The sequence below is a fragment of the Anomaloglossus baeobatrachus genome, chromosome 2 (genome assembly GCF_048569485.1).
Source record: "Anomaloglossus baeobatrachus isolate aAnoBae1 chromosome 2, aAnoBae1.hap1, whole genome shotgun sequence".
NCBI classification, from domain to species: Eukaryota; Metazoa; Chordata; class Amphibia; order Anura; family Aromobatidae; genus Anomaloglossus; species Anomaloglossus baeobatrachus.
The window spans coordinates 252,987,063-253,014,237 of NC_134354.1; the positions used below are offsets into that span (position 1 = coordinate 252,987,063).

General features: G+C 44.3%; 1 protein-coding gene across 3 annotated transcripts in view; it reads left to right on the plus strand.

Annotated features, from left to right (window-relative positions):
• Positions 1 to 27,175, plus strand: part of AHCYL1 (adenosylhomocysteinase like 1) — a 78,140-nt gene that overhangs the window by 12,988 nt on the left and 37,977 nt on the right. For all 3 annotated transcript variants that reach the window (XM_075335747.1, XM_075335745.1, XM_075335746.1), the window contains exons 3-7: positions 6,182 to 6,325; positions 6,437 to 6,537; positions 6,626 to 6,728; positions 20,301 to 20,395; positions 20,504 to 20,610. In XM_075335747.1, coding sequence (XP_075191862.1) covers positions 6,182 to 6,325; positions 6,437 to 6,537; positions 6,626 to 6,728; positions 20,301 to 20,395; positions 20,504 to 20,610 — 550 coding nt within the window. The remainder of the gene's footprint in view (positions 1 to 6,181; positions 6,326 to 6,436; positions 6,538 to 6,625; positions 6,729 to 20,300; positions 20,396 to 20,503; positions 20,611 to 27,175) is intronic.

Here is a 27,175-nt window from a genome sequence, read left to right on the forward strand (position 1 = left end):
ATTCAGGGCATTGCAGGACCTTGGGTATCCATGGTTACAACCACGCATATAGAGGTTGTTAGTTGCTTGTGGTTGTAACATGGATACCTAAGGTCCTGCAATGCCTACATGAGGTAACCAACAGTGAATCAGAACTATACTACATTTCTAATTAGAGGTATTTGCTAATATTATTATTATTATTATTATTATTATTACACCTACTACATATTAGGACAGGATCTTGGAGATGGGAATAACCCTTTAAGCAAGGTAAATATGAAATGATCTCTAAAAGGCATAAAGGTAAAGATGACACATTTCCTTTGTATTTTAGTGAAACAAAAACATTTTCATCTTTTACATCTTAAAAGTAGCAAAAAAGGAAAATGGGCCGGTGCAAACGTTTGGGCGCCCTACATGGTTAGCACGTAGTGATCACTGCCTTTGGCAAGTATCACAGCTTGTAAATGCTTTTTGTAGCCAGTCAAGAGTCTTTCAGCTCTTGTTTGAGGGATTTTCATCCATTTTTCCATGTAAAAGTCTTTCAGTTCTGTGAGATTTTTGGGTCTACTGTTTTGAGGTCTAGCCACAGATTTTCAATGATGCTTAGATGAGGGGACTGTGAGGGTCATCGTAGAACCTTCAGCTTGCACCATTTGTTGAAATTTCATTGAATCCATTCTTCCCTCTACCTGTGAAATGTTCCCCATGACATTGGCTTCAACACAGCCCCAAAGCATAACTGATCCACCCCCATGCTTAATGGTTGATGAGACGTTCTTTTTCTGAAATTCTGTGCCTTTTTTTTGCACACTTACCTTTAAACATTGACGCCAAAGAGTTCTATTTTAACCTCATCGGTCCATTTGTTTCCAAAATGCATCAGGCTTGTTTAGATGTTCTTTTGAATACTAGATTTGACGCAGAATTTTCTGATGACGATGCAGGAGAGGTTTTCTTCTGATGACTCTTTCATGAAGGCCATTTTTGTGCAGGTGTCTCTGAATAGTAGAACAATTTACCAATTTACCACAACTCCTATGTTGTATGCTAAATCTTCCTGAAGGTCAAGGAGGGGTTCTGATTTGCCTGTCAGGGGTATGTGACAGGTGACAGACAGTCCTGTGGTGTCCGGCTATAGAAGTTCACAGCATTTGGATGCACAAACTCCTCCCTGACCTTATATTATTCCTATTTGGTGTATTTGGTATCTTATGTAAGTCCTCTGCTTGGTTTTCATCCCTTTATATATAGTACTCTGCAGAGTTCTTCACCCTTTCAGATGTTTTTCATTAGCACTTCCATTGGTGTCTTTATATGCCCTCATTTCCCCTTATTCTGTGCTTGTGGTAAGTCTAATACCCTTAACAAGTGTTCAGTGCAAGCAGTCGGCTTGTATACATCTGGAGAAACTTTGTTGTTGTTGAAATTCCTCGTCCTGTGCCATCTGGAGATAAGTTATTAGTTTACTTTCCCCCTTTGTTATCCCTGGGTCTTCAGTAGAGCTTAGTAGGGTTGACTAAGTGCTTATTGCATCTGCTCCCTACCTGGGGCCTACTTCAGGGTCAGGTATCTGGCTTGGCGCATATTTGCGGAACCTATCTAAGGTGGTGAGGGAAGCCAGGGCCCAGCGGAAGGCTTGGTCAAGGGTCACCATCTCCCCCTTTCCTAGACACAAGGTTTCCCTTCCCTTTCGCTGTTCGATTGGTACTTCCCTGTACCTACCGTGACATTGCCTCTCTAGCAATTTTACAAGCAGCTCTTACGGAAATTTAGCTTGGTCTAACAGACCTAATCTTGACCTCCACCGTTCTATAGCTGCTGTTTATTGGCACGAGGTTAAAGGAGGTTGGAGTTTTATATAGCTGTGAAATCTGCATCACCTGGCCTTTCCCAATGATGATAGTGAACAAGACATAACCCTAACAGGTTAATTAATGTCTGACACTTTGGGCAAAGTTTACAGACATACAATAGAAAAGAGTTTTTAAGTGCAGTATAACACATCTTTATTCAAGCACATTAAAAACACACAATAACAAACACAAAATGCCACAATAAAGATAAAGTGCAGCACCAGTAAACACCAAAGGTGTAATATAATGATGTAAACCACTATAGGCAGAGAACAGGTGAGTAAGGACTTAGGGGTACTTTGCACACTGCAACATCGCAAGCCGATGCTGCGATGTCGAGCGCGATAGTCCCCGCCCTCGTCGCAGCAGCGATATGTTGTGATTGCTGCCGTAGCGAACATTATCGCTACGTTAGCTTCACATGCACTCACCTGCCCTGCTCTGGCCGACGAACCGCCTCCTTCCTAAGGGGGCGGGTCGTGCGGCGTCATAGCGATGTCACATGGCAGGCGGCCAATAGAAGCAGGGGGGCGGAGATGAGCGGGACGTAAACATCCCGCCCACCTCCGTCCTTCCGCATAGCCGGCCGGGACGCAGGTAGGAGATGTTCCTCGCTCCAGCGGCTTCATACACAGCGATGTGTGCTGCCTGCTGGAACGAGGAACAACATCGTACCGTCGCAGCAGCGGCATTATGGAAATGTTGGACCCTACATCGATCATACGATAACGACACTTTTGCGCTCGTTAATCGTATGTAAAAGGCTCTACACACTACGATGTCGAGAGCGACGTCGGATGTGCGTCACTTTCGATTTGACCCCACCGACATCGCACCTGCGATATCGTAGTGTGCAAAGCCCGCCTTAAAGTGCCAGATACAGATACCTATGGATTCTGTATGGGTCCTGCAGCGCTGTAAGCAGAGGTGACCCTCCTCAATGATTGTTTTGCGGATCTACAGCCTGCTTTTTATTGGAGGAGTGTAAATGCCATGCTGCCTAACAGGACCTTTACAAAGGACATGTGATTCTGGTGTTTTGCCAAGTATTTAAAGGGATCGGATACGGCTTTAAAGAAAGTGATTAATTTTATTACAATGATTAAATGATTACAGAAAATAGGAAATAGTGTGATATTGTGTACACTGTTGCATAATATGAATCACAAAGGTAAAGTACTTACATTACACACTACGTAGGAAAACAAAAACTTCACCAGGAGCAACACATCATCTGCCCAGAAACATCAGCTGTGAGAAGCAAAAACAGCAAAGACAGAGAAACTCCTGGGATCCACACTGTGGTGAAATGGGCGTTTTCTCTTAATCCACAGGTAAAGCAGGCTTCTGACTTCGCTGTAATCTTCACCAGTCTATATCTCACTTGAAAACAAATTGCTTACATAACTAATTGTTACACAAACTCTAATAGGTTCCATTTGTCCAATATAGCATCCCTCTTCTAAGTGGCCAACTCTTCAGATGTCAATCTACACCGGACAAATATGTCACCAGATGAGACATGCCAAAAGTTCCTCGTTTCAGATGTTTTACCATACATAAACATGCATATTCTCAGTAAACATTGATAAGAAAACTGTGTGGTACTGAGTGATACTATTGTGGAGACACGGGGCTCAGTGGGTGCTCTCGTCCGCTAAAACCCGCCGCCTTTAGAAAGACAGCGTGGCTCAGGGCTCATCCCAACTGAACGCCGGCCTCCTTAACCGTGGGCGTAACACTACTCAGACAACACAGGGTGAGGGAATCACAATAATTAGACTTTATTGGATCCCCAAACAATTAACGGCACATAACACATAACCAGCAAAACACAAATGTAACAGGCAACAGAGTCTCACCCTTCCGCTGGCTCACCAGGGATTTAGAATGTCCATGCCTCAGAGGTTCCAGGGCTATTTACTCCAATCCAGCAGCACCCCGCTTTTGGCGGGCACCCACCGAGAAAGGAATAATGCCAGATTTAGGAAGCTGTCTGAGGTCTGCAAAGTCTGTAACAGGTGACTGAACTGTCCCAACATGAGTGTCCTCCTTAGGTAGTCCTGGTATGATGATACAATCCTGGCAGCCGGAGTCGAAATCCCTAGGCTGTGGATATGGTCACCAACCGGAACCGGAGTCCCTAGATTGAAGCCATAAGATATCCTGATCTTCTAGTCAGCTCCTAAGAGCTTAGACTGGATCCATCAACATCCATCAACAACCACCTGGTGGCTTAAAGAAATCCCTTTTATAGCCACAGCCTTCCACTTGGATACACTGCGTCCTCATTGATTGGTTGGACAAGATCGCCTCTCCCATTGAATGAATCTCAAGCTGCATGGATAATGTTCATTTAATTGGTGTGCATAGAAAGACTGAGGATATCTATATGAAGTCTGCAAGTCACAGACTCGACAATGGCTACTAAGGTAATCACATTAGCAATACACAACTACATTACAATGGTTACTGGAAGGGTCTGGAGAAACAATAGCTAAGCAAACATGAGGTAATACACAATAGAACAATACGTCTGGCTGAATGTTAAGAAACTTTAACCCATGAGAGGTATTGGGTGTCCATGTCGTCACAACTATAAACATGTATTTTCTCTCTAGAACTATAACTCCAGGTGTCTGGGAAAATTTCCGAAAAACAAGCTAATCTAAACTAAACTTTTACCGTCTGATATCTTAACGGATTTCTTAAAAGACAGACTACTAATATGAATTCCTGATGGCCACTAACATGTTAGCATTACATCCGATCACGTGACCGTGGTATTGCGCCGGATCTAATGCGCATACGGCCAGATTTCCTACAATTCCTCGGGTTATTGGTGCGCATGTCGGGGATCAATCCGACGCTCCCAAGAATCCAAGAAGGTTTTGATGATGAAATCGTACCATGAACAATATTAAAATGACCTACAGACAAATTCAAACAAAAATTGTATAAGACATAAAGACTAATAAAAAACAAATGGGGAAAAAGGAGTAACAGAAAAAAGGGGGTTGTAATTAAACAGTCAACAAGGGTCACAAGAAGGAGGAAAAACTCGGATTCATTTAGACCATGAGAGGCCATACCTTGGTCAGAGTTATCTGACCACACAAATTTCTAAGTGTGACTAATCTTTTGCATCAGCCCAAAGAAAAAGATGAAATAAATTATTTTTTTGTCTAAAATACAAAGGAAATGTGTCATCTTAACCTTTATGCCTTTTAGAGACCATTTAATCTTTAACTTACATAACTGTTCACAATAACAGTAATTTTGACCAGGGGTGCCCAAACTTTTACATGCCACTGTATACTATTAATTCATAGAAAAAAAGATTCTAAGTGGATAAATCTCATTTACACTGATTAGTAGCAGCCTGTGTTATATTCAGGAGGTGACATTTTAAAGGGACCTTGTCAGCAGGTTTTCGCTACCTCATCTGAGAGCAGCATAATGTACAGACGGAGACCCTGATTCCAGCGATGTGTCACTTACTGAGCTGTTTGCTGTCATATTGATACAATCAATGTTTTCTCTGCTGCAGATCTTGCAGTTATACAGAGCTCATGAATATGCTGGACTACCTGGCAGCAGGTCAAGTAGCCCTCTAACGATAATCTACTGCTGATTAATCAGTGATTTTATCAATACTACACTAAGCAGCCCAGTAAGTGACACATCTCTGGAATCAGGATCTCAGTCTCTACGTTATCTTGGTCTCAGATAAGGTGGCAAAAATCCGGTGACAGATTCCTTTTAAAAAGATTTTCCTGTTTTAGAAAATCCCTGTCCCCATGCCATTTGTTTAAACAACCCCCTGAGCTTTACTAAACCTCCTTGGGTCCATTAAGTCCCTGCCACTGCCCCCATTATCTGTTATTCTGTTATTGTGTCACGTTGGCAACACTGCAGCCAATCACTTAGCTCTGTGGCTTTGCCTGAGTCGCTCAAGTTGCTGACCACAGTGATTGGCTGCAGCTCTCTCCGTGTAACATCAACACTGACAATAACGGACACTTGGAGCAGCAGTGAATATTCCACGCTGGACCCGGGGAGAGGGAGTAAAGCGAATATTATTATTATTTTTTTTTTTTTTTTTAAACAAAATGAGCCAGGTGAAAGGAGGATTTTAAAACTGGAAAACTTTTTGTTATTTGGGCTCCAAAAGTCGTGTGATTTCTATTCTTTGAAGTGTAACTTTTCCATCAGGCACAGCACATCCATAAAATACAGTATTGTGCCCTAAAAACTATGTTTAAAGTTTTCTTTATTAATATATCTTGTTTTGGAAGGAGTATACTGGATGTAATATTTCTTTTACTTTGTTCTTTTGTTAGTCGCTTCCTACACAGACAGTTCAGATGATGAGATGTCTCCACGAGACAAGCAACAAACCACCTCGAAAGGCAGCAGCGACTTCTGTGTCAAGAACGTTAAGCAAGCCGAGTTTGGGCGGAGAGAGATTGAGATTGCAGAGCAAGGTGACTCCTCATGTTTGTGGAGATGCCGCGGTGGAGACCTTTAATTTACACAGATAAATAGAGTTTATCATTAGCTGAAATAGTCCGTATTTATCTATTTTTCATTTACAGAAATGACAGCTCTTATCTCTCTGAGAAAGAGGGCACAAGGGGAGAAACCACTAGCAGGAGCGAAGATAGTGGGATGTACACACATTACTGCTCAGACTGGGGTTAGTCTATCTGAACGCCTGGTGATAGTAATAGTAGACATTTTGGGTATAGATATATCTGACAATTATACTGTGTCTTCATTTTTAGGTTCTTATTGAGACTTTGTGTGCACTTGGGGCTCAATGTCGGTGGTCCGCTTGTAATATTTATTCAACTCAAAATGAAGTGGCTGCTGCCCTGGCGGAGACAGGTAAGTGACTGGATTGTGTGTTTGAAATGAACTTTCTCAGCAGGTTTTTGCTATGTAATCTAAGGGGTACTTTGCACGCTGCGGCATCGCAAGCCGATGCTGCGATGCCGAGCGCGATAGTCCCCGCCCCCCGTCGCAGCAGCGATATCTTGTGATAACTGTCGTAGCAAATATTATCGCTACGGCTGCTTCACATGCACTCACCTGCCGTGCGACGTCGCTCTGGCCGGTGAACCGCCTCCTTATTAAGAGGGCGAGTCGTGCGACGTCACACGGCAGGCGGCCAATAGGAGCGGAGATGAGCGGGATGTAAACTTCCCGCCCACCTCCTTCCTTCCGCATAGCCGACGGGAGCCGCGGTGACGCAGGTAGGAGATGTTCCTCGCTTCTGCGACTTCACACAGAGCGATGTGTGCTGCCACAGGAACGAGGAACCACATCGGACCGTCGCGTCAGCGTAATTATGGAATTCGCCGACGCTACACCGATGATACGATTACGACGATTTTTCGCGCGTTAATCGTATCATCTAGGCTTTACACACTACGATGTCGAGAGCGACGCAGGAAGTTCGGCACTTTCGACATGACCCCACCGACATCGCACCTGCGATGTCGTAGTGTGCAAAGCCCGCCTAAGAGCAGTATGGTGTAGGTGTAAAAAATCTGATTCCACTGTTTTCTCTGTAGATGTAGCAGTGCTAAGCTTTGTATAACCCTGCCCACATCCCTGATTGGCAATTTCCTGTATACACTATACGTTTTTTAGCAAGCAGCGAATCAGTGGTGGGGGGAGTAGTTAAACAGATTAGTAGGACTGCTGGCACATGACACCTGGTCCTCTAATGATAATCTCCTACTGATAAAATATTGCTTTTATAGAAACTACAGCAACTTGCTGAGCAAGTGCCACATCACTGGAATCAGGTTTTTTTTGCCCTATATTATGCTGTTCTCAGATTAAATAGCTGACAGATTCTTTTTAAATAGATTTTCTTAGTATTTTATTAGGTTCTTTAGGTGCCTTAAAATAAAAAACAATAAAGCTTTTGCCTGTTCTCTCACCAGCATGTGTAAAAGATAAGGTATTAATGATTACAAAATAATCAAGCTATATATCTTCCAGAAAAGCAGATGTATAAGGCAGAATTATGCCTCTTCATTTGAGGGAGGTGTTTAATCCCCAACTTGATCTTACAATGAATTCCGACAAACATCCCAGGAATGCCCTCCTTCATGCCAGTCTATAAGCCCCAAGCACTTAGTGACCCACTTTCTGAAAAAGCTTGTTCATAGTCAGCCCGAAGCCAGAGAGTCCATATTTCGTTATTTTTAAACCACCGGTGTATAAGCTGCTCAGTGTCAGTCTTTGTATACTTGACCGCAATGTGATGATATGCTGTAGTTGACACAAAAATGTGATGCCGCAGTGGTCATTGTTTGTTGTGGGCATGACTCCATTTTTGCAACTTAGTATGGAAAGATGGATTTCTGCTGCAGTGGCGGAGGATTTCAGAGGTGAGTATTGGACTATTACTCATTTTGAATATTTCTCATTTTTAATATACATACACTTACTTTTGTACATTAGGCATTTGTGGAACAAATTCTGCAACGTAAAATTGCTTTAAAAAAAAAAAAAAAAAAAAAAAAAAAGTTAACCCCTTCACGCCCAGGCAATTTTCCATTTTTCAGTTTTTGTTTTTTGCTTCCCTTCTTCCGAGAGCGTAACTTTTTTTTTTCCTTCAATCTTGCCATATGAGGGCTTATTTTGAGCGAGACAAGTCGTACTTTTAAATGCAACCATAAGTTTTACCATATAGTGTACTGGAAAACAGCAAACGAATTCCAAGTGCGGAAAAATTGCAAAAAAAAAGTGCGATTGCACAATTGTTTTGGCAATATTTTATTCACCGTGTTCACTATATGGTAAAACTGATGCGTCGGTGTGATGCTTGAGGTCGGTGCGAGTTTATAGATACTAAACATGTATGGGTTTACTGTTATCTAAAGGGTTAAAAAAAATTCAGACGTTTGTGCAAAAAGTGGCACATTTTTTGCGCCATTTTCCTAAAACCATAACGTTCTCATGTTTCAGGATCTATTTTTTGTGTCTCGAGCTGACATTTTTAATGGTACCATTTTTGCTCAGATGGTACCTTTTTATTGCCTGTTATTGCATTTTGTGGCAACCAAAAACTGTAATTTTGACGTTTGGAATTTATTTGCCGCTACGCCATGTACCGATCAGATTAATTGATTTTATATTTTGATAGATCGGGCATTTCTGAACGTGGCAAAACCAAATATCTGTATATTTTTCTTTTTTTAACCCTTTCATTTTCAATGGGGCGAATGGGGGGTGATTTGAACTTTTATTTTTTTTTTTTTTTAATTTTTATAAAACTTTTTTTTTTTTTATTTTACTAGTCCCCCTAGGAGACTATAAGGATCAGCAGTCTGATCACTCTGTCATTTCTGTAGATCACTGCATTATTGCTCTGATCTGCAGAAAAGCTGCTTTCCTCTCACACACGGCTCTCTGACGGCTGTAAGAGGAACTGACTCATGGTAGCTACAGGAGTCATCACATGACCCTGTGCTACCATGGCAACCATCGGATCCACATCCGATCACATCACATGACTTCCAATGGAGCCGGGTGAGTGAGTGGTTACCGCGGCTGTGACGCACAACGCGCTATCACATTTTGACAGTGCAGTGCAAGGGGTTAATGGGCACGAGTAGAAAGAGGATCCACTCATGCCTGATAGCCGCACATGTCAGCTTCAAATCAGTTGACATGTGTGGAATTCACTGCCGACTGCCCCCGGCAGCTGGCAGTGAGTATACTGACATGAGGCAGGATGTACCCAGTACGTTAAATGTCGGTAAGAGGTTAATAGTTTGCATTTTGATAATTGAAAAAAAATAAAGTGAATGAACAAAGGAAATTTGAGTCAAATCAACATTTGGTGTGAGCACTCTAAAGAACAGCATAATTTCTTCGAGGTACACTTGCACACTGTTTTTGAAGGAAATAGGCTGAGAGGTTGTTCCAAACATCTTGGAGAACTAGCCACAGATATTCATGGATGTGTGTATGTAGTCTTGTGCCAATCCTTCTGATGCTTCATGTAATCCCACACAGACTCAATGATGTTGAGTATAGGGTATGTAGGGGCCATATCATAAATTCCAGGACTTTGTTCTCTTTTCGTATCACAAGTCGTATATACACCTTGGCAAGATGGAAAACGGCAACAAAACACAAGATAGTTGTACTGCATCAGAAAGGTCTCTCCCCAGCATAGACTTCAAAGCTCTTCAAGCTGTTTTTAAGAAACACCAAGAAATGGGTAATGTTGAGGTACGGATGTTATCCACAGAAACTTAGATCAGCAGGGTCAAGACACATCACACATACTCCCTCAGAAATCAAAAGGTGTCCACTGGTGCCATTAGCTCAGGACTGGCAGCAACCACTGGAACCCAGCTACACACATCTACTGTTTATCAAAGTTTGACCTGAAGTGATCTCTATTAAACTGAGCACCAAAAACATCTGATCGGTAGGGATGCTGGGTGCCGGACCCTGGCCTGTCAGACATTGATGACCTATCCTAAGGATAGGCCATCAATGTAAAAGTAGTGGCGAACTCTTTCATTGAATTTTTCATTCACTTTGTATTTTGTTAATTGATTAAAATAAACTATTAACAATTCTATTTCTGAAAGCTTTTGTGCTCAGCAGCATCTTTTCTATAATCTTTATTTATACAAGGTTTGGAGTTCTTTCAGAAGTCCTACATAATTATGGTATTGACGCCGAACTAGTAGCGTAGCTAGCGGGGGGGGCAGAGGGTTCGGTCGCCTCAGGCCCCATGCTCAGAGGGGCCCATCCGCAGCTACAATACTACTAACTATATCAGGGACACTGTACCTTTAAATATAGCAGCTTGGCCGCGTCACGAGGTTTAGGTCCTTTCACACTGCGCACCTGTCTGCAGAGGATTCTCTGCTGTTCCTCCAGAACCTGTGCGGTGCTCAGTTCTGGCTCCGTCTCCTGCTGCACATGGAGCTCCGGGCTGGTGGTAAGAGCGCTGAGAGGATCTAAGATTGTGTGCAGTGAGGAAGGGACGTACGTTACTGTGATGATGGAGTGTTCATTACTGTGCCGTGTGGGGAGCCTGATAACATGTATGTAATGAGGTGATGTGTGTGGGGGAGGGGGGCTATTACACCATGCAGTGTGGGGGCCTGAAAACATGTATGTAATGAGGTGATGTGTGTGGGGGAGGGGGGCTATTACACCATGCAGTGTGGGAGCCTGATAACATGTATGTAATAAGGTGATGTGTGTGGGGGAGGGGGGCTATTACACCATGCAGTGTGGGAGCCTGATAACATGTATGTAATGAGGTGATGTGTGTGGGGGAGGGGGGCTATTACACCATGCAGTGTGGGGGCCTGATAACATGTATGTAATAATGTGATGTGTGTGGGGGAGGGGGGCTATTACACCATGCAGTGTGGGAGCCTGATAACATGTATGTAATGAGGTGATGTGTGTGGGGGAGGGGGGCTATTACACCATGCAGTGTGGGGGCCTGATAACATGTATGTAATAAGGTGATGTGTGTGGGGGAGGGGGGCTATTACACCATGCAGTGTGGGAGCCTGATAACATGTATGTAATGAGGTGATGTGTGTGGGGGAGGGGGGCTATTACACCATGCAGTGTGGGAGCCTGATAACATGTATGTAATAAGGTGATGTGTGTGGGGGAGGGGGGCTATTACACCATGCAGTGTGGGAGCCTGATAACATGTATGTAATAAGGTGATGTGTGTGGGGGAGGGGGGCTATTACACCATGCAGTGTGGGAGCCTGATAACATGTATGTAATGAGGTGATGTGTGTGGGGGAGGGGGGCTATTACACCATGCAGTGTGGGGGCCTGATAACATGTATGTAATAAGGTGATGTGTGTGGGGGAGGGGGGCTATTACACCATGCAGTGTGGGAGCCTGATAACATGTATGTAATGAGGTGATGTGTGTGGGGGAGGGGGGCTATTACACCATGCAGTGTGGGAGCCTGATAACATGTATGTAATAAGGTGATGTGTGTGGGGGAGGGGGGCTATTACACCATGCAGTGTGGGAGCCTGATAACATGTATGTAATAAGGTGATGTGTGTGGGGGAGGGGGGCTATTACACCATGCAGTGTGGGAGCCTGATAACATGTATGTAATAAGGTGATGTGTGTGGGGGAGGGGGGCTATTACACCATGCAGTGTGGGAGCCTGATAACATGTATGTAATAAGGTGATGTGTGTGGGGGAGGGGGGCTATTACACCATGCAGTGTGGGAGCCTGATAACATGTATGTAATGAGGTGATGTGTGTGGGGGAGGGGGGCTATTACACCATGCAGTGTGGGAGCCTGATAACATGTATGTAATAAGGTGATGTGTGTGGGGGAGGGGGGCTATTACACCATGCAGTGTGGGAGCCTGATAACATGTATGTAATGAGGTGATGTGTGTGGGGGAGGGGGGCTATTACACCATGCAGTGTGGGGGCCTGATAACATGTATGTAATAATGTGATGTGTGTGGGGGAGGGGGGCTATTACACCATGCAGTGTGGGAGCCTGATAACATGTATGTAATGAGGTGATGTGTGTGTTGGGGAGGGGGGCTATATATTATAAGGGCCTGATAACGTAGTGTGGGCTAATCATGCTGTGTATAGTGGAGCAATTGGCCCATTATACTGTGTATAGGGGAGTTGTGAGCCCATTATACTGTGTATAGGGAGCTGTGGGCTCATTACACTGTGTATAGGCTGCTGTGGGCTCATCATACTGTGTATAGGGAAGGTGTGGGCCCATCATACTTTGTATAGGAGAACTATGGTCCCATTATAATTTGTATAGGGGAGGTATGGGCCCATCATACTGTGTATAGAGGAGCTGTGGGTCCATTATACTTTATAGGGAGCTGTGGGCCAATCATACTCTGTATAGAGAACTATGGGGACATCATACTTTGGGGCTATGGGGACCATCATATTGTGTACTTGGGAAACACCAGAGAGAATGTTAAATGTTAAGTGGACACTTAAGAAGCATTATTGTTATAGGGGCACTCAGGGCATTGTGACCATCACAGGCACACTGGGGACATTATTACATTCTAGGGACAAAATGTAAACACTTTTCTAGGGCACTTTCCAAGGGCAATAATAATTTTGAGGGGGCAATTTTACCATCTAGAAGGCACAGAAGAGGCATTATTACCATGTGGGGGTACAGCGGTGGCATTAGGATGTGGAGCGGTAAGAGGAGCACTGTTATTGTACCACAGCAGATGCAGTTATAGGGGCACATATGGCAGCAGTGGCTTAGTATTGGGGTGTCAGGAGGATGAGGGGTTTGTGCAGGTCGGGAATAGATGGGGTCGGGGATGGAAATGTGAGAAGTCAGATGGGTCTTTGTTGCAATCTCTGCCGATGAGTCCTGGCTGGAGAAGTCGTCATGTCGGGCTGGGCCAGAAAGAAAAGTGAATGACTCCATCAAAAAGAACATTAGCTGTAAGTCACCACATATAACTATACTATAATCTCACATGTACTGCAGGACTCATATCTACCACTATATGGTCACCATATGGCGGTAATATCAGGGTTGAACTTTGTGTAGATTTATTTTAAGCAAAAGTGTGGTCATCTGATGAGGTTCCTGTATACCCATTATTAAGGCATGCTACCAAAGCTGTTACCAGGTTAGGAGCCCATTCATATGTTTTGCCCCCCCCCCCCCCCCCCCCCCCCGAGCTAAACCACTAGCTATGCCACTGCTCTGAACCCTTACGAATTGGCTCATTTTGAGGATGAGTCAAATATTTTGAAGCTCATTACTGTGATATGACAAGAATCGTTAATCTATTCCGACAACCTAAATCTGTGGTGACGCAGCGAGCTGACATTTGTACCATAATCTAATACAAGACTTGGTTTCGATATCCTTTCATGAGCAGGCTGATGTGAGTGGCCTAGATGAGACTGTCATTTCTCTGACATCCTGAGCCAGATTACACAGGCTTCCACTCTTAAGGCCCAGTCACACACAACGACTTACCAGCGATCCCGAAAACGATGCGACCTGATAGGGATCGCAGGTAAGTCGCTGGGAGGTCGCTGGTGAGATGTCACAGTCAGATCTTACCAGCAATGCAGGAACAATACAGGTCGCAGTAGCGACCTGTATAACGACCTCAGCAGTCACTGTGACCCTGCCACACAGTGTCAAACACAGCGATGTGTCCTGCCCAGCAGGACATCGCCTTTGAAGAAAATGGCCTGGACCATTCTGCAACGACTAGCGATCTCACAGCAGGGGCCTGATCGCTGGTAAATGTCACACATAACGAGATCGCTAACGGGATCGCTACTGCGTCACCAAACGGTGACTCAGCAGCGATCTCGCTAGCGATCTCGTTATGTGTGACAGTACCTTTAGTCATATATCCAGTTCATGGCTCGTAGGTTTCGCACAATTGGACAGCTTTCTCTTGTGTTTTGACTTTTTTCTTTATCCTGGCTATATGTTTATGGTCCGCCATGCCTAGCGCCACTCTTTCTGACTTCCTCTTTTCTGTCCCTTGATCTCGTACATCCTGTCCTTATCCACATTCTCATTTTTGGATTCCATTTTAACCCTTTGCACCCTGCAGAAAGTGTTTTGGGTTTTTTTTTTACAGCGAAATCTAAGCTGTAAAATCATTGTAGGGTAGTAAGTCACAGACAGGTTGCACTGATGCTTTTGGTCCCAAGACTTCTTTCAGTATTACAGTCATCTCGTAGTCTTTACCTAATAGTAGGTTAAGCCCTGCCAGGAATACTTGCCTGCATGATTATGGTTTCTGATCCAAGTACTTTCCTGCAAAATATCTATAGAAACAAATCAAGCAGAACAATGGCTGCATTGTGAAACCATTTGAATGTTGTTTTGATAGCTCGATCTTCCCGTCTATTGGCTTTAGATGGGGGAAAACCGAACTTTCTCTTAAGTTATGGTTGTGCCAAAAGGTGTACATAAGGAGGCATTGTGAGGATACACGTAATCCTTTTCCTGCTGGCATACCTTGCTGTTCTGTGTTTCATTGATCAAATCAACAATTAAATCTGATTAGGCATAAGTATAGATAGCTTTTTTTTCTTTTTCTGGGATCTGAAGTATTTTGGAAAATTAGATGAAAAAAAAATGTATTTATTTATTTTTTAACCCTATGCCTTCAAAGCCACTTCTAAATTTTTACCTTGCCTTCTTCCAAGTGTACTATTTTTCTGTCCACATGGCCGTTTGTTGCAGGATGAGTTGTAGCTTTGTATACTTTTAACCTTATAATGCCCTGAAGGAAAAAAAAATCAAAGTCGGATGAATTGGTGAAAGAAAGACAAACGTCTGCCATTGTTTTGTTTTTTCAGTTTTGTTTAAAGGGAACCTGTCACCTAGAATATGCATTCTGACTTATCAGCAGACGCATGTGTGCCCTAATTACACCTCCCTACCCATCCCTGTGTTCTAAAATTGTATAATATGAAAGTAATAAACATTTTATTACCTTCATATTTCCTATGTAAATAGAAGGATATTTAGTCACAGGGGCGGAGCCCTGCCTTGCATACTTTCCGTGGTATCACGCCCCTGTGGGCGTGATTCCATGGAGTCACATGAGCGACGTCACCGTCGCTCATTCTATCCTGCGCACGTTTACACTTACTATTGTGGCAGGCTTCTCTTCCGGGTTCTCCTTGTCAGTTTCAGACGCGCACTGCGCATGCGCAGTGCGCGTCTGAAGCGGCGCGTGAACACCTGGAAAAGAAGCTTGCCACAATGCACGCAGGATACAATGAGCGACGGTGACGTTGCTCATGTGACTCCATGGTATCATGCCCACAGGGGCGTGATACCACGGAAAGTATGCAGGGCAAGGCGCCGCCCCTGTGACCAAATACCCTGCTATTTACATAGGAAATATGAAGGTAATAAAACGTTTTTTATTACTTTCATATTACACAATTTTACAGCACAAGGATGGGTAGGGAGGTGTAATTAGGGCACACATGCATCTGCTGATAGATCAGAACGCATATTCTATGTGACAGGTTCTCCTTAAACGGTGTAGATAGTAATGTAAAAATAGCCCAGAGACACGGTTCTCCAGTCAGTATGATTACAATGATATGAACTTGTGTAGATCTTTCTTTTTTGATGAAAAAAAATTCAGAAGTCTGTAAAGTAAAAAAAAAATGGTTTGTTTTACCATTTGCCAAGACCCATAATGTTTTTATTTTTTATGTTGATGAAGCTATGTGAGATTTTATTGGCAAGCTGATAGTTTTATTGATACCTATTTGATGTTTTGATTGTTTTTTATGAAAGTGTGATTGAAAAATCCAAAATCTGGCATTTTTTTTCTTTTTATGATGCCTACCATATGGGTTGATTCATTTTTAAAATTTGATAGACTTTTTTAAGCATACGACAATACAAATTGTTATTTTATTTTTTTTTAATTTATATTTTGTTATGTATTTTTGATATTTTTATTTATTATTTTTTTTTTTAATGTTTAATTTATTTTTTTAATCCCCTTAGGGGATCACTTTTACTACTTAGTGCAATACCATAGTATTGCAGTATATTGTGCAAATCGTGGTCTTATTGGCAGAACATCACATGAGTCTGCGCTGGGGCAGTGAGCGCCGAGAGCTGCATCTGCGCATGCGCCAACTGTGGGCACCATTATTTAAAGCCCTTACTGCCGACATCTTCAGAATGGCCTGTGCCTCACTGCCCGCTGCACAGAGCGGCGCCGTAGAGGTCAGTGCCCACAGCACAGCGCACATCATTGCCCCTGCCTCCTGTGACCCCTCTCCACCACCCCCCGGTAAGCTACATTTGGATTTTTAGACGCATCCCTCATTTTCCTCCGAAATGTTTGGGATGAAAAGTGCGTTTTATAATCCGAAAAATATATATATATATTTTTTTTAAATATTAAAGTCTCCCAAATAATATAAAAAAATGATACTCGCCTTCCGGACCAATGCTATTCCAGTGATGTCGGAGATATGTCTCCGGTGGCAAATGACATTGTTATGTCATGTGAGTGCTGCAGCCTATCATCGGTCGTTTCTGTTCCATCTGACGTACATGTGAATGCTGCAGCCGAACAACGGCCATGTGACATATATCCATTGGTAAACATTTGTATCCCACTGAAAATGTGTCAGAGCATGTTTTCTTAAAACTCTTTACCAATGTTCCATTCTTCTGTTGTTCATTTTGGATATTACCCCTGGCCCTGTCAATAGAGTTTGTTCACATACTATGGCATAGTCTGCATAGATTGTAGAGTGTCATGGCGTTTAGTCACAATGACTATGTCATTGGCAGCTAATAATGACAAAAAAAGACAGTTGCAATCTGAAATGATAAAGCATGCAAACCATGAATGCAAGAATATAGACATGCATTACTGCTAAGGGAAATCTAAGAAAAAATTTAGATATTGAGCATACAAAAATGGCCATTTATATATCTGCCCAGCAGCCACGTCAAGGCAATCTCATATACTGGGTGTCTACTCTGAACTGAAGCCTCTCTCTGGGTTTAAAAACCCTCAATATGTAAGAGTCATAGAAAGGTATAGAAGTGGACGTCCATTGGGAACAATACCCTTCGGAACCAGATGACAAATACCACACAACTCCTTTCACATTTAAGGGAGGAGAGGCACCCAAGTGTAACGTCAGGCCATTCAACACCATTTACATCAGCGTGGTCTGTGTGCTAGACGACCTGCAAGTGTAGCTGAAATCACCACCAGGCACAGGCGATATTGTCTTGCACGAGCCAGGGAGCTTCTAAGCTGTACGAGGGACAAGTGGGCCTCAATGCTGTTCACTGATAAAAGTCTATTCACACTGAGCAGAAATGATGGCCACCAACAATATTGGAGAAGTCAAGGAGAGCGCTATGCATCAGCTACTGTTGTCACCAGACAAGCCTTTGGGAATGATGGTGTTACAGTGTGGGCAGGTGCGTTTGTTTAGTCAATACAGAACTGCCCTACACTTTGTGAATAGTACAGAGACAAGTCCCTACTACTTGAATAATACCATTAATCCAGTCATTGTGCCTCTGCATGAACAACACAGGCCTAATTTAATCTTCATGGATGATAATGCTCCAGCTCTTCGCTGTTGTATCATTAGAGAATGGCTACTGGAGAGTGGAGAACCTCAAATGGAGTGGGCTACACTTTCTCCAAACCTGAATCCCATGGAAAATCTATGGGATCAGCTGAGCCACCGTGTAGAGGCTTATAACTCTGTACCCCAGAACCTCAATGACCTGAGGGCCACCCTTCAAGGAGCGTGGGATATCATGCCTCAGCAGATAAAATCTTGACTTGTGAACAGCATGAGATGTAATTCATGCTCAAGGCCACATTACAAGTTAGTGAGACATTGACGTTTTTAGGGGGTGGTATGCCCACAACTGTTGTAGGCTTTGTTTCAATAAATTGTTTGAGATGAGGAAATCACCATTGCATACTTCCACTTAAATGCCCTAGTTGCATGATAAAATTTCACTGTAATGTGAACTTTTTACATTTTACATCAATTTCACTTGAAACTCAAATATGCATACCTTATAGGTGGTGTCCAGCTTGGGACAAAAGTCTGCAGGCATTTATGCGATTTGCATACTTATGGTTACATGACAACTAGACAGTTTTTGGCTTCTCTCCATAGATTTGGATTGAGAGAAGCTAGATGAGTCTAGTCTGCACATTACTGCTAATATACAAATAGCATGCTTATAGTCACGTGACAAATTGCTTACATCAGCAATTTTCGGGTACCATGACAGCACACACATTTACACATTGTCACAATTTAGCAGTCTGGGCAACTCCTTTAACTCCTTTACAACATATGACGTATATTTATGTCATATGGCGTGTCTTTGCCTTTGATTCGGGCTTGCTCACCAAGCGTGCATCTTTCCCTGCACATGTCAGCTAATTTAATCAGCCAACATGTGCTTTAATAGCCGCTGGCGGATCGGAGATCTGCCCACGGCTGTTAACCAGGTAAATCCCACTATTAATCTCTGACAGAGGGAATTAACACGTATCCTTAATGGGGGGGGGGGGGGGGCATCATTCCCTGCTCCCAGCTGATGACTTCTGTGTCTGTCATGATGATCTTCCCGTGAACATCAACTGCAAGCCGGCATTCATAGGAGATCGCGATTATTGCTGTACAGGGCAGTGCTGATACACTGCTCTCTACAGCACAAGCAATTGGATGATCACAACTTCAAGACCCATAAGGGAACTAGTAAAGAAAAAAAAATTCTAGAATTAGCAGTTTTTTTGATAACTGCAACATTGTAATACAATTTTAAAAAAAGGCAATCAAAATATTGTATCTCCCACAAAATATCAGTAAAAAAAGCTCACGGCATCATACTGCCACTAATCTCGTATAATGAAAATGCTAGGTTCTCGAAAACTGGTGCAAAAAGCAAAATTATTTATTATTTATTCATTTATCTATTTTTCACTCCCCTCAGATTTTTTTTTTTTTCTTCAAATTTCTGATTTTTTTTTTTTTTTTACCACATAAATAATAGTAAAAAAAAACTATGCATATTTTGGTATCAACATACTCATACTGACCTGGAAAATCATTTCCAAGTCAGTTTTGCCATATACTGAACATGGAAAATAAAAAAAATTAAAAAAGCAATTGTTGAATTGCACTTTTTTGCAATTTTACTGCATTTGGATTTTTTTGCCCATTTCCAGTACACTTATTAATGGACAAAATTAAAAGTTATGGCTCTTGGAAGAAAGGGAGGAAAAAACATAAGCGCAAAGATGGAAAATGGCCGGGTGCTAAAGAGGTTAACCCCTCGCTTCTGCAGCCAAGTTTTATTTTTATGGTTTAATTTTTTCCCCTTTTGTCTTCTAGGAGCCATAGCTTTTTTTTTTTTCGTTGGCATAGCCATATGAGGGCTTGTGTTTTTGCAGGACAAGTTTTTCTGTTAAATGACACCATTCATTTCTTCTTGCATTGCAGTGAATAATGGGAAAATATTCCAAGTGAGATGAAATGTTGAGTAAAATGCAATTCCAAGGAAAATTCCAGTCTTATTCTTTGACCTCAGCAAATAACTCCAAAACCTTTTCTGTTTTAGGAACTAAGAAACAAAACTTTTTTTCTTCCCCTTAAGCTCAAAGATAGGCTGACCATTAAGGACTATATTTAGATAATAGAGGTACAGTGCAGGATTACGCACCCACATCATCTAACTTCCGGTGTGGAGAGAAGCCAATGCAATAAGTTACTATTACCGCCAGCAGAGAAAACTACTTGACTATTAAGTCCATGTTGGCTATTTTATACATCCTACATAAAATTGTATTAAAAAATCAACATGAAAATGTGTTTATTGATCTTCTTTTTTCCATATTTCTTTAGGTGTTGCAGTGTTTGCATGGAAAGGAGAGTCCGAAGATGATTTTTGGTGGTGCATTGATCGCTCAGTGAATGGTGATAGTTGGCAACCAAACATGGTACGTGTGAAGTTCCTTCATCCTTTGAAGTTCACTATAGATTGTTTTGCATGAAACAAGCAGAATTACATAACCTCAGATCACTGTAAGCTTCTTCTTTTTTCTTAGATCCTGGATGATGGAGGAGATTTAACTCATTGGGTCTACAAGAAATACCCAAATGTTTATAAAAAGATCCGTGGTATTGTGGAGGAGAGTGTGACCGGGGTGCATCGGTAAGTTTATTAATTCCCTGACACTTCCTAATTATAGTGTTTGTAGCTTCTGATATAATTAGGGGATATCCAGAGATTATAACACATGATGTAGACATGCAGGTGGAAAAGAGAAGTGGATTTGCAAAGGAACTATACAGAAAAACTTATTTGGTATTGAGATTCATAATTATTACTGTACAAATTGAGTAAGTTTTAAAGGAAACCAAACACCAGGATTTTGCTATATGAGGTAAAGGCAGGGCCATACTAGCACTAGGATGCTGAATCCAGGCTTAACGTTTGTAGAAAGATCTGATGCTCGGTTGCTGAAATATCTGTAATCAAATTGCAGAAATGCACTGCATCGGGGCGGGCCTTTGTGGGTCAGGTCTTCGGGGTATATTCCTCGTCCTGTGTCTTGTATTGCATACCCCCTTTTCTTTATTTAAATATCGCGCTACGCTGCCATTGCTGCTGTTGGTGGTGTGTGCACATTGCCAAAGTAATTATGCCTTCATTAAAATCATGCGCATGTGCGTACCACAATATTTGGTGCCATTTTATTGTAGACACTGTGGAGAAGATGACGAGAGGCAGGAGCGCATGCGCCCAATTTGTTGTTTTTTTTTTGTTTTTTACTTCCGTGCACTCTACCTGATGCTCAAAGTCTTCTCTACAGTGTCTTCAGTAAAATAGCGCCAGAGATTGCGGTATGCGGAAGCGCGTACTTCTGCACCATTTTAATGAAGGCATAATTACTGTGGCAATGCGCATGCGCCGTCAACAGCAGCAATGGCGGCGTGGCAAGATATTTAAATAAAGAGAACGGGCATGCAATACAAGACACAGGATGAGGAATATACACCGAGGACCCGACCCACAAAGGCCCACCTCAATGCACATGTCAGTCAAAGTGCAGGGCATTTCTGCAGTTTGATTACAAATACTTCAGCAATGAAGCATCCGATCTTTCTACAACAGGTATGCCTGAATTCAGCATCCGAGTGCCAGCAAAAAAACCCTGCTGGTTGGTTCCCTTTTAATGTATTCTTTTGTTTGTACAGGTAAATACCACTAACCCACAGTCAATCCACATGATATTTTGCACAAACTGCAATTCTTGCAAAAAATATATATACCTGATATAATTGCCTGCAAACCTTTAGATGCATATACCCAGATTTCCATGTACATTAAAGGGGTTGTCCACTTTTCTGATGTCTTCTTAAATACTATATTACTGTACTTTATGTAAAATAAGAATAAGATACCGTATCTCCCCCACCAGCACCATGCTAGTGATGTCAATACTGGGTATCCAAGGGTTAGTGTGACGTTATGCCACGTGAGCACTGCAGCCAATCAGCTGCAACTAATGAGTTGCAATTCTCACATTTCATTTGAACGTCCAAGGTTTGTCTGCAGGAAGTGTGAGCAACGCAGGCCATTCATTAGCGACTGCTGATTGGCACAACAATGTCATGTGAACCAAGGGGAACCCAGTGCTGACTCTGCTAGAACAATTACTGTGTGGGAAGTATGTGCTATTTTTATTGGAAATTTATCTCTCACCAGGTTTATGCTATGTTTGCTATGTAATCTGAGAGCAACAATATGTAGGGGCTAAGACCCTGATTCCAGTGTTGTATCACTTGCTGGTCTGCATACAGTCATTTTGTTACAGTCACTGTTTTCTGTGCTGCAGATCTATCAGTGCTAAGAATGCTGAGCTCTATATTGCCCCTTCCACACTAGGGATCGGCAGCTTTCTGTGTACATGGTACTTTAACAGAGAGCTGCTAATTATTGGTTGGGGGAAGGTTGGACTAGGAGGCAGAAGTCACCTAGTCCTCTAATGGGTAGTGCAAACTGTGCCCTCTGTGTACAGGGATATACATAGATAACAAAAAACTTTTTTGTTTCAAGGGGTTTTTCAGGATTGTTGTGATTGTCACAATTCCAGTAATACTCCATGCTGCTCCAGTCCTGTTGACAAATGAGAGTATACCTTCTTTTACATATCGATTAGTAGGAAAAGGAAACTGACATTTTCAAAGTAGACGCTCTGCTGTAGAAAGCAATCCGTTGCAGAGTGGAATAGCAATTCTGTAGTTCTTCTTTTTATCGGTTTTGTGTTCATACCAAACCTATTTTGAAAAACAAACTAACTGTTATGTTGTTTGCTATTGGAAAAGGGCTTTCTTTGTGAGCAATTGAGGCACCGCTTCAGTCACCGCTCAGTAAATCGTAAGCGGTGGCAATAACCACACCCTGGCACTGACTGACAGCCGCCTCTGTAGTGATGCAATGCTGAGCCATATGTCAGTCCATGCCAGGGTGTGGTTATAGCCGCCGCTCACTAAGTACTGAGCGGTGACTGAAGCTGCTACTCTAAGGCAGGCTTTGCACACTACGTCATCGCATGTGCGATGTCGGTGGGGTTAAATTGAAAATGACGCACTTCCGGCATCGCATGCAACATCGTAGTGTGTAAAGGCTCGATGATACGATTAACGAGCGTAAAAGCGTCGTAATCGGTGCAGCGTCGGCGTAATCCATGATTACGCTGACGCGACGGTCCGATGTTGTTCCTTGCTCCTGCGGCAGCACACATCGCTGTGTGTGAAGCCGCAGGAGCGAGGAACATCTCCTACAGGCGTCACTGCGGCTTCCGTAGGATATGCGGAAGGAAGGAGGTGGGCGGGATGTTTAAGTCCCGCTCATCTCCGCCCCTCCGCTCCTATTGGCTGCCTGCCGTGTGACGCCGTACGACCCGCCCCCTTAATAAAGAGGCGGGTCGCCAGCCAGAGCAACGGTCGCAGGACAGGTGAGTCCATGTGAAGCTGCCGTAGCGATAATGTTCACTACGGCAGTTATCACAAGGATATCGCAGTTGCGACGGGGGCGGGGACTATCACGCTCGACATCGCAGCATCGGCTTGCGACGTCGTAGTGTGCAAAGTGCCCCTTAGACTGAAAGACGGAGGCTGCTGGGAGGAGTAAAGTTAATTTCTTCCCAATAGCTGAGCTTTCAGTACGCTTTCAGAATGCTTTTCATTACAAATTAACCCTTTATGTGCAGTTTTGTGACATGACAGGTTCCCTTTTTAGGAATTAAATACAGTATATGATTCCAGAACCATCTTGGATCACTGTTGGTTACTGGGTATCCCAGTGACATGGTGTCTTAGGTCTTTCTTTTTCGCTCCTAATTGGGAGACCCAGACAGTGGGTGTATAGCTACTGCCTCTGGAGGCCGCACAAAGAACTACACTTAAAAGTGTAAGGCCCCTCCCCTTCTGGCTATACACCCTCCCGTAGGAGTACGGATTCCCCAGTTTTTAGCTTTGTGCGCAGGAGGTCAGACACGCACGCATAGCTCCATTGTTTTTAGTCAGCAGCAGCTGCTGACTATGTCGGATGGAAGAAAAGAGGGCCCATACAGGGCTCCCAGCATGCTCCCTTCTCACCCCACTGTATGTCGGAGGTGTTTGTAAGGTTGAGGTACCCATTGCGGGTACGACGGCAGGAGCCCACATGCTGATTCCTTCCCCATCCCTTTTTACAGGGCTCTGGGTGAAGTGGGATTTACTGGTCTCCAGGCACTGAGACCGTGCTCCATCTACAGCCCCTGGAGAAGATGCTGGATGGAGCGGAGTACATCAGGGACATGGCCCTGCTTCCTCAAGGTACTCTGTGTCCCCGTGCATTTGGCGCTCACACCGCAGCATGCTGGGTGTTGTAGTGCGCCGGGGACATCAGCGCTGCGGCGCTTGTGCCATGGCCTCATTCAGCTTCGCTGAAGCAGGCACACTTCTGGGAATCGGTCGCGCCGGCCGCTGGGACTGCGGCGCGGCTGGCACTTGTGGTGCGCCGGGGACTTCAGCGCGGGCCGCGCTTTTACGGCGGCCGCGCTGATAACTCGAGTCCCCGGCTTTTGCGGCCTGCTTCCGTTCGTTCCCGCCCCCACACCTGCCAGTCAGGAGAGGGGCGGGACGCTGGTCAGTGCATCAGCGCCGAGGGCTGGAGTCGTTTTTACATACTCCAGCCCTCACAATCGGCACAGAGGGGACACTGTTTCCCGCACTTTTGTTTAGGAACTCCCACGGACCGCCCCTCTCCACAGACGCCGGCAGCCATTCCTGCTGACACGCTGAGCTGCAGAGGGGAGCCGGGGAGACCCAGACAAGGAATTCTGCGCCTCTTACCCGCTATTCAGCGGGCGGTAAGCAGCCCTCAGGGCTCACCCCCTCTTGTGCCAGTAGTATTCTTAGTATTTTGTTTCTACAAATACTTTGTATTGCATAGCGCTGGTCGCCCTTTGGCTATAGACTCTCTCACATTGCAGAGAGCCAGCAGCATGTCGTCCGTAAAACGCAAGGGTGCCAAGGCACAGACATTATATGCTTCCTGCACCGCATGTGGGACTTTTCTACCGGCAGGCTCCACGGACCCCCATTGTGTGCAGTGCTCGGCCCCTGCGGCGCTTGCACAGTCGGGACCTCTGCTGGACGTGACCCAGGGTGTACCACCTGTGAATGCTGTCCAGGTGACAGGAACTGAGTTTGCAGCTTTTGCTGACAGAATGTCTCTCACTATGTCACAAATTCTTGACACATTGCGAGCTAGGCCTGTACTTCAGGCCACGGACACTGTGCAATCATTGCCCCCTGGTCCCCCTCAGCTGAGTTACCTCCAAGCTCCGGGACGGGCACATACACCTCAGGGTGAAGACTCTGACTCGGACGATGGCCCCGGGCAGCCTAAGCGGGCTCGCTATGACGGGCCTTCACATTCATCGCAATGGTCAGGATCCCAGCGAGATGAATCTATGGGTGATGAGGCGGACGTAACTGATCAAGATTCTGATCCTGGGACCGCTCTCAATCTAGATACACCAGATGGTGACGCCATAGTTAATGATCTTATATTTAACATCAATAAGATGTTAAATATTTCCCCACCAGCTCTTGTAGAGGAGTCAGCTTCGCAGCACGAGAGAATCCATTTCAGATACCCTAAGCGTACATTAAGCACTTTTCTGGACCACGCTGACTTTAGAGACGCAATCCAGAAACCCCACGCTTATCCTGAAAGGCGTTTTTCTAAACGGCTTAAAGATACACGCTATCCTTTTCCCCCTGAGGTGGTCAAGGGTTGGACCCAGTGTCCAAAAGTGGATCCTCCAATTTCCAGGCTTGCAGCTAGATCCTTGGTTGCAGTTGAAGATGGAGCGGCACTTAAAGATGCCACTGACAGGCAGATGGAGCTCTGGCTGAAATCCATCTATGAAGCGATTGGAGCGTCATTAGCGCCATCTTTTGCGGCCGTATGGGCACTCCAAGCTATCTCAGCCGGGCTTGCGCAAGTCGACTCAGTCACACGTGCATTTGCCCCGCAGGTAGCACCATTGACCTCGCAAATGGCGGCATTCGCGTCGTACGCGATTAATGCTGTTCTTGACGCTACAAGCCGCACGGCAGTGGCGTCAGCCAACTCCGTTGTTTTGCGTAGGGCCCTGTGGTTGAGACATTGGAAAGCAGATTCTCATTCCAAGAAGTGCTTAACCAATTTGCCTTTTTCTCGTGACCGATTGTTTGGAGAGCGTTTGGATGAAATCATCAAACACTCCAAGGGTAAGGACTCATCCTTACCGCAACACAGACAAAACAAACCCCAACAGAGGAAGGGTCAGTCTGGTTATCGGTCCTTTCGAGGACCGGGCAGGTCCCAGTTCGCCTCGTCAAAAAAGACTCAAAAAGACCAGAGACGCTCAGATTCTTGGAGGTCTCAGTCACGCTCAAAAAGGACAGCCGGAGGAACCGTTGCCAAGACGGCGTCCTCCTGACTTGCAGTCTCCGATTCCCACACCCGCGGTCGGTGGGAGGCTTTCCCACTTTGGCGACATTTGGCTGTCACGCGTCAAAGACCGTTGGGTGAGGGATATTCTGTCTCACGGGTACAGGATAGAGTTCAGTTCTCGTCCGCCAACTCGTTTCTTCAGAACTTCTCCACCACCAGACCGAGCCGATGCTCTGTTGCAGGCGGTGGCCGCTCTAAAGGCGGAAGGAGTGGTGACCTCCGTCCCTCTTCAGGAACAAGGTCACGGTTTTTACTCCAATCTGTTTGTGGTCCCAAAAAAGGACGGATCGTATCGACCCGTCCTGGATCTAAAGTTGCTCAACAGACACGTAAAAGTCAGGAGGTTCCGGATGGAATCCCTACGCTCCGTCATAGCCTCAATGTCTCAAGGAGATTTTCTAGCATCAATAGATATCAAAGATGCGTATCTCCACGTGCCGATTGCACCAGAGCATCAGCGTTTCCTACGCTTCGTCATACACGACGAACACCTGCAGTTCGTAGCGTTACCTTTCGGTCTGGCAACAGCCCCCCGGGTCTTCACCAAAGTCATGGCAGCAGTAGTAGCTGTTCTGCACTCGCAGGGTCACTCGGTCATCCCGTATCTAGACGACCTGCTTATAAAGGCACCCTCTCAAGAGGCATGCCAGCACAGTCTGAAGGTGGCACTAGACACTCTCCAGAGTTTCGGGTGGATTATCAACTTTCCAAAGTCTCATCT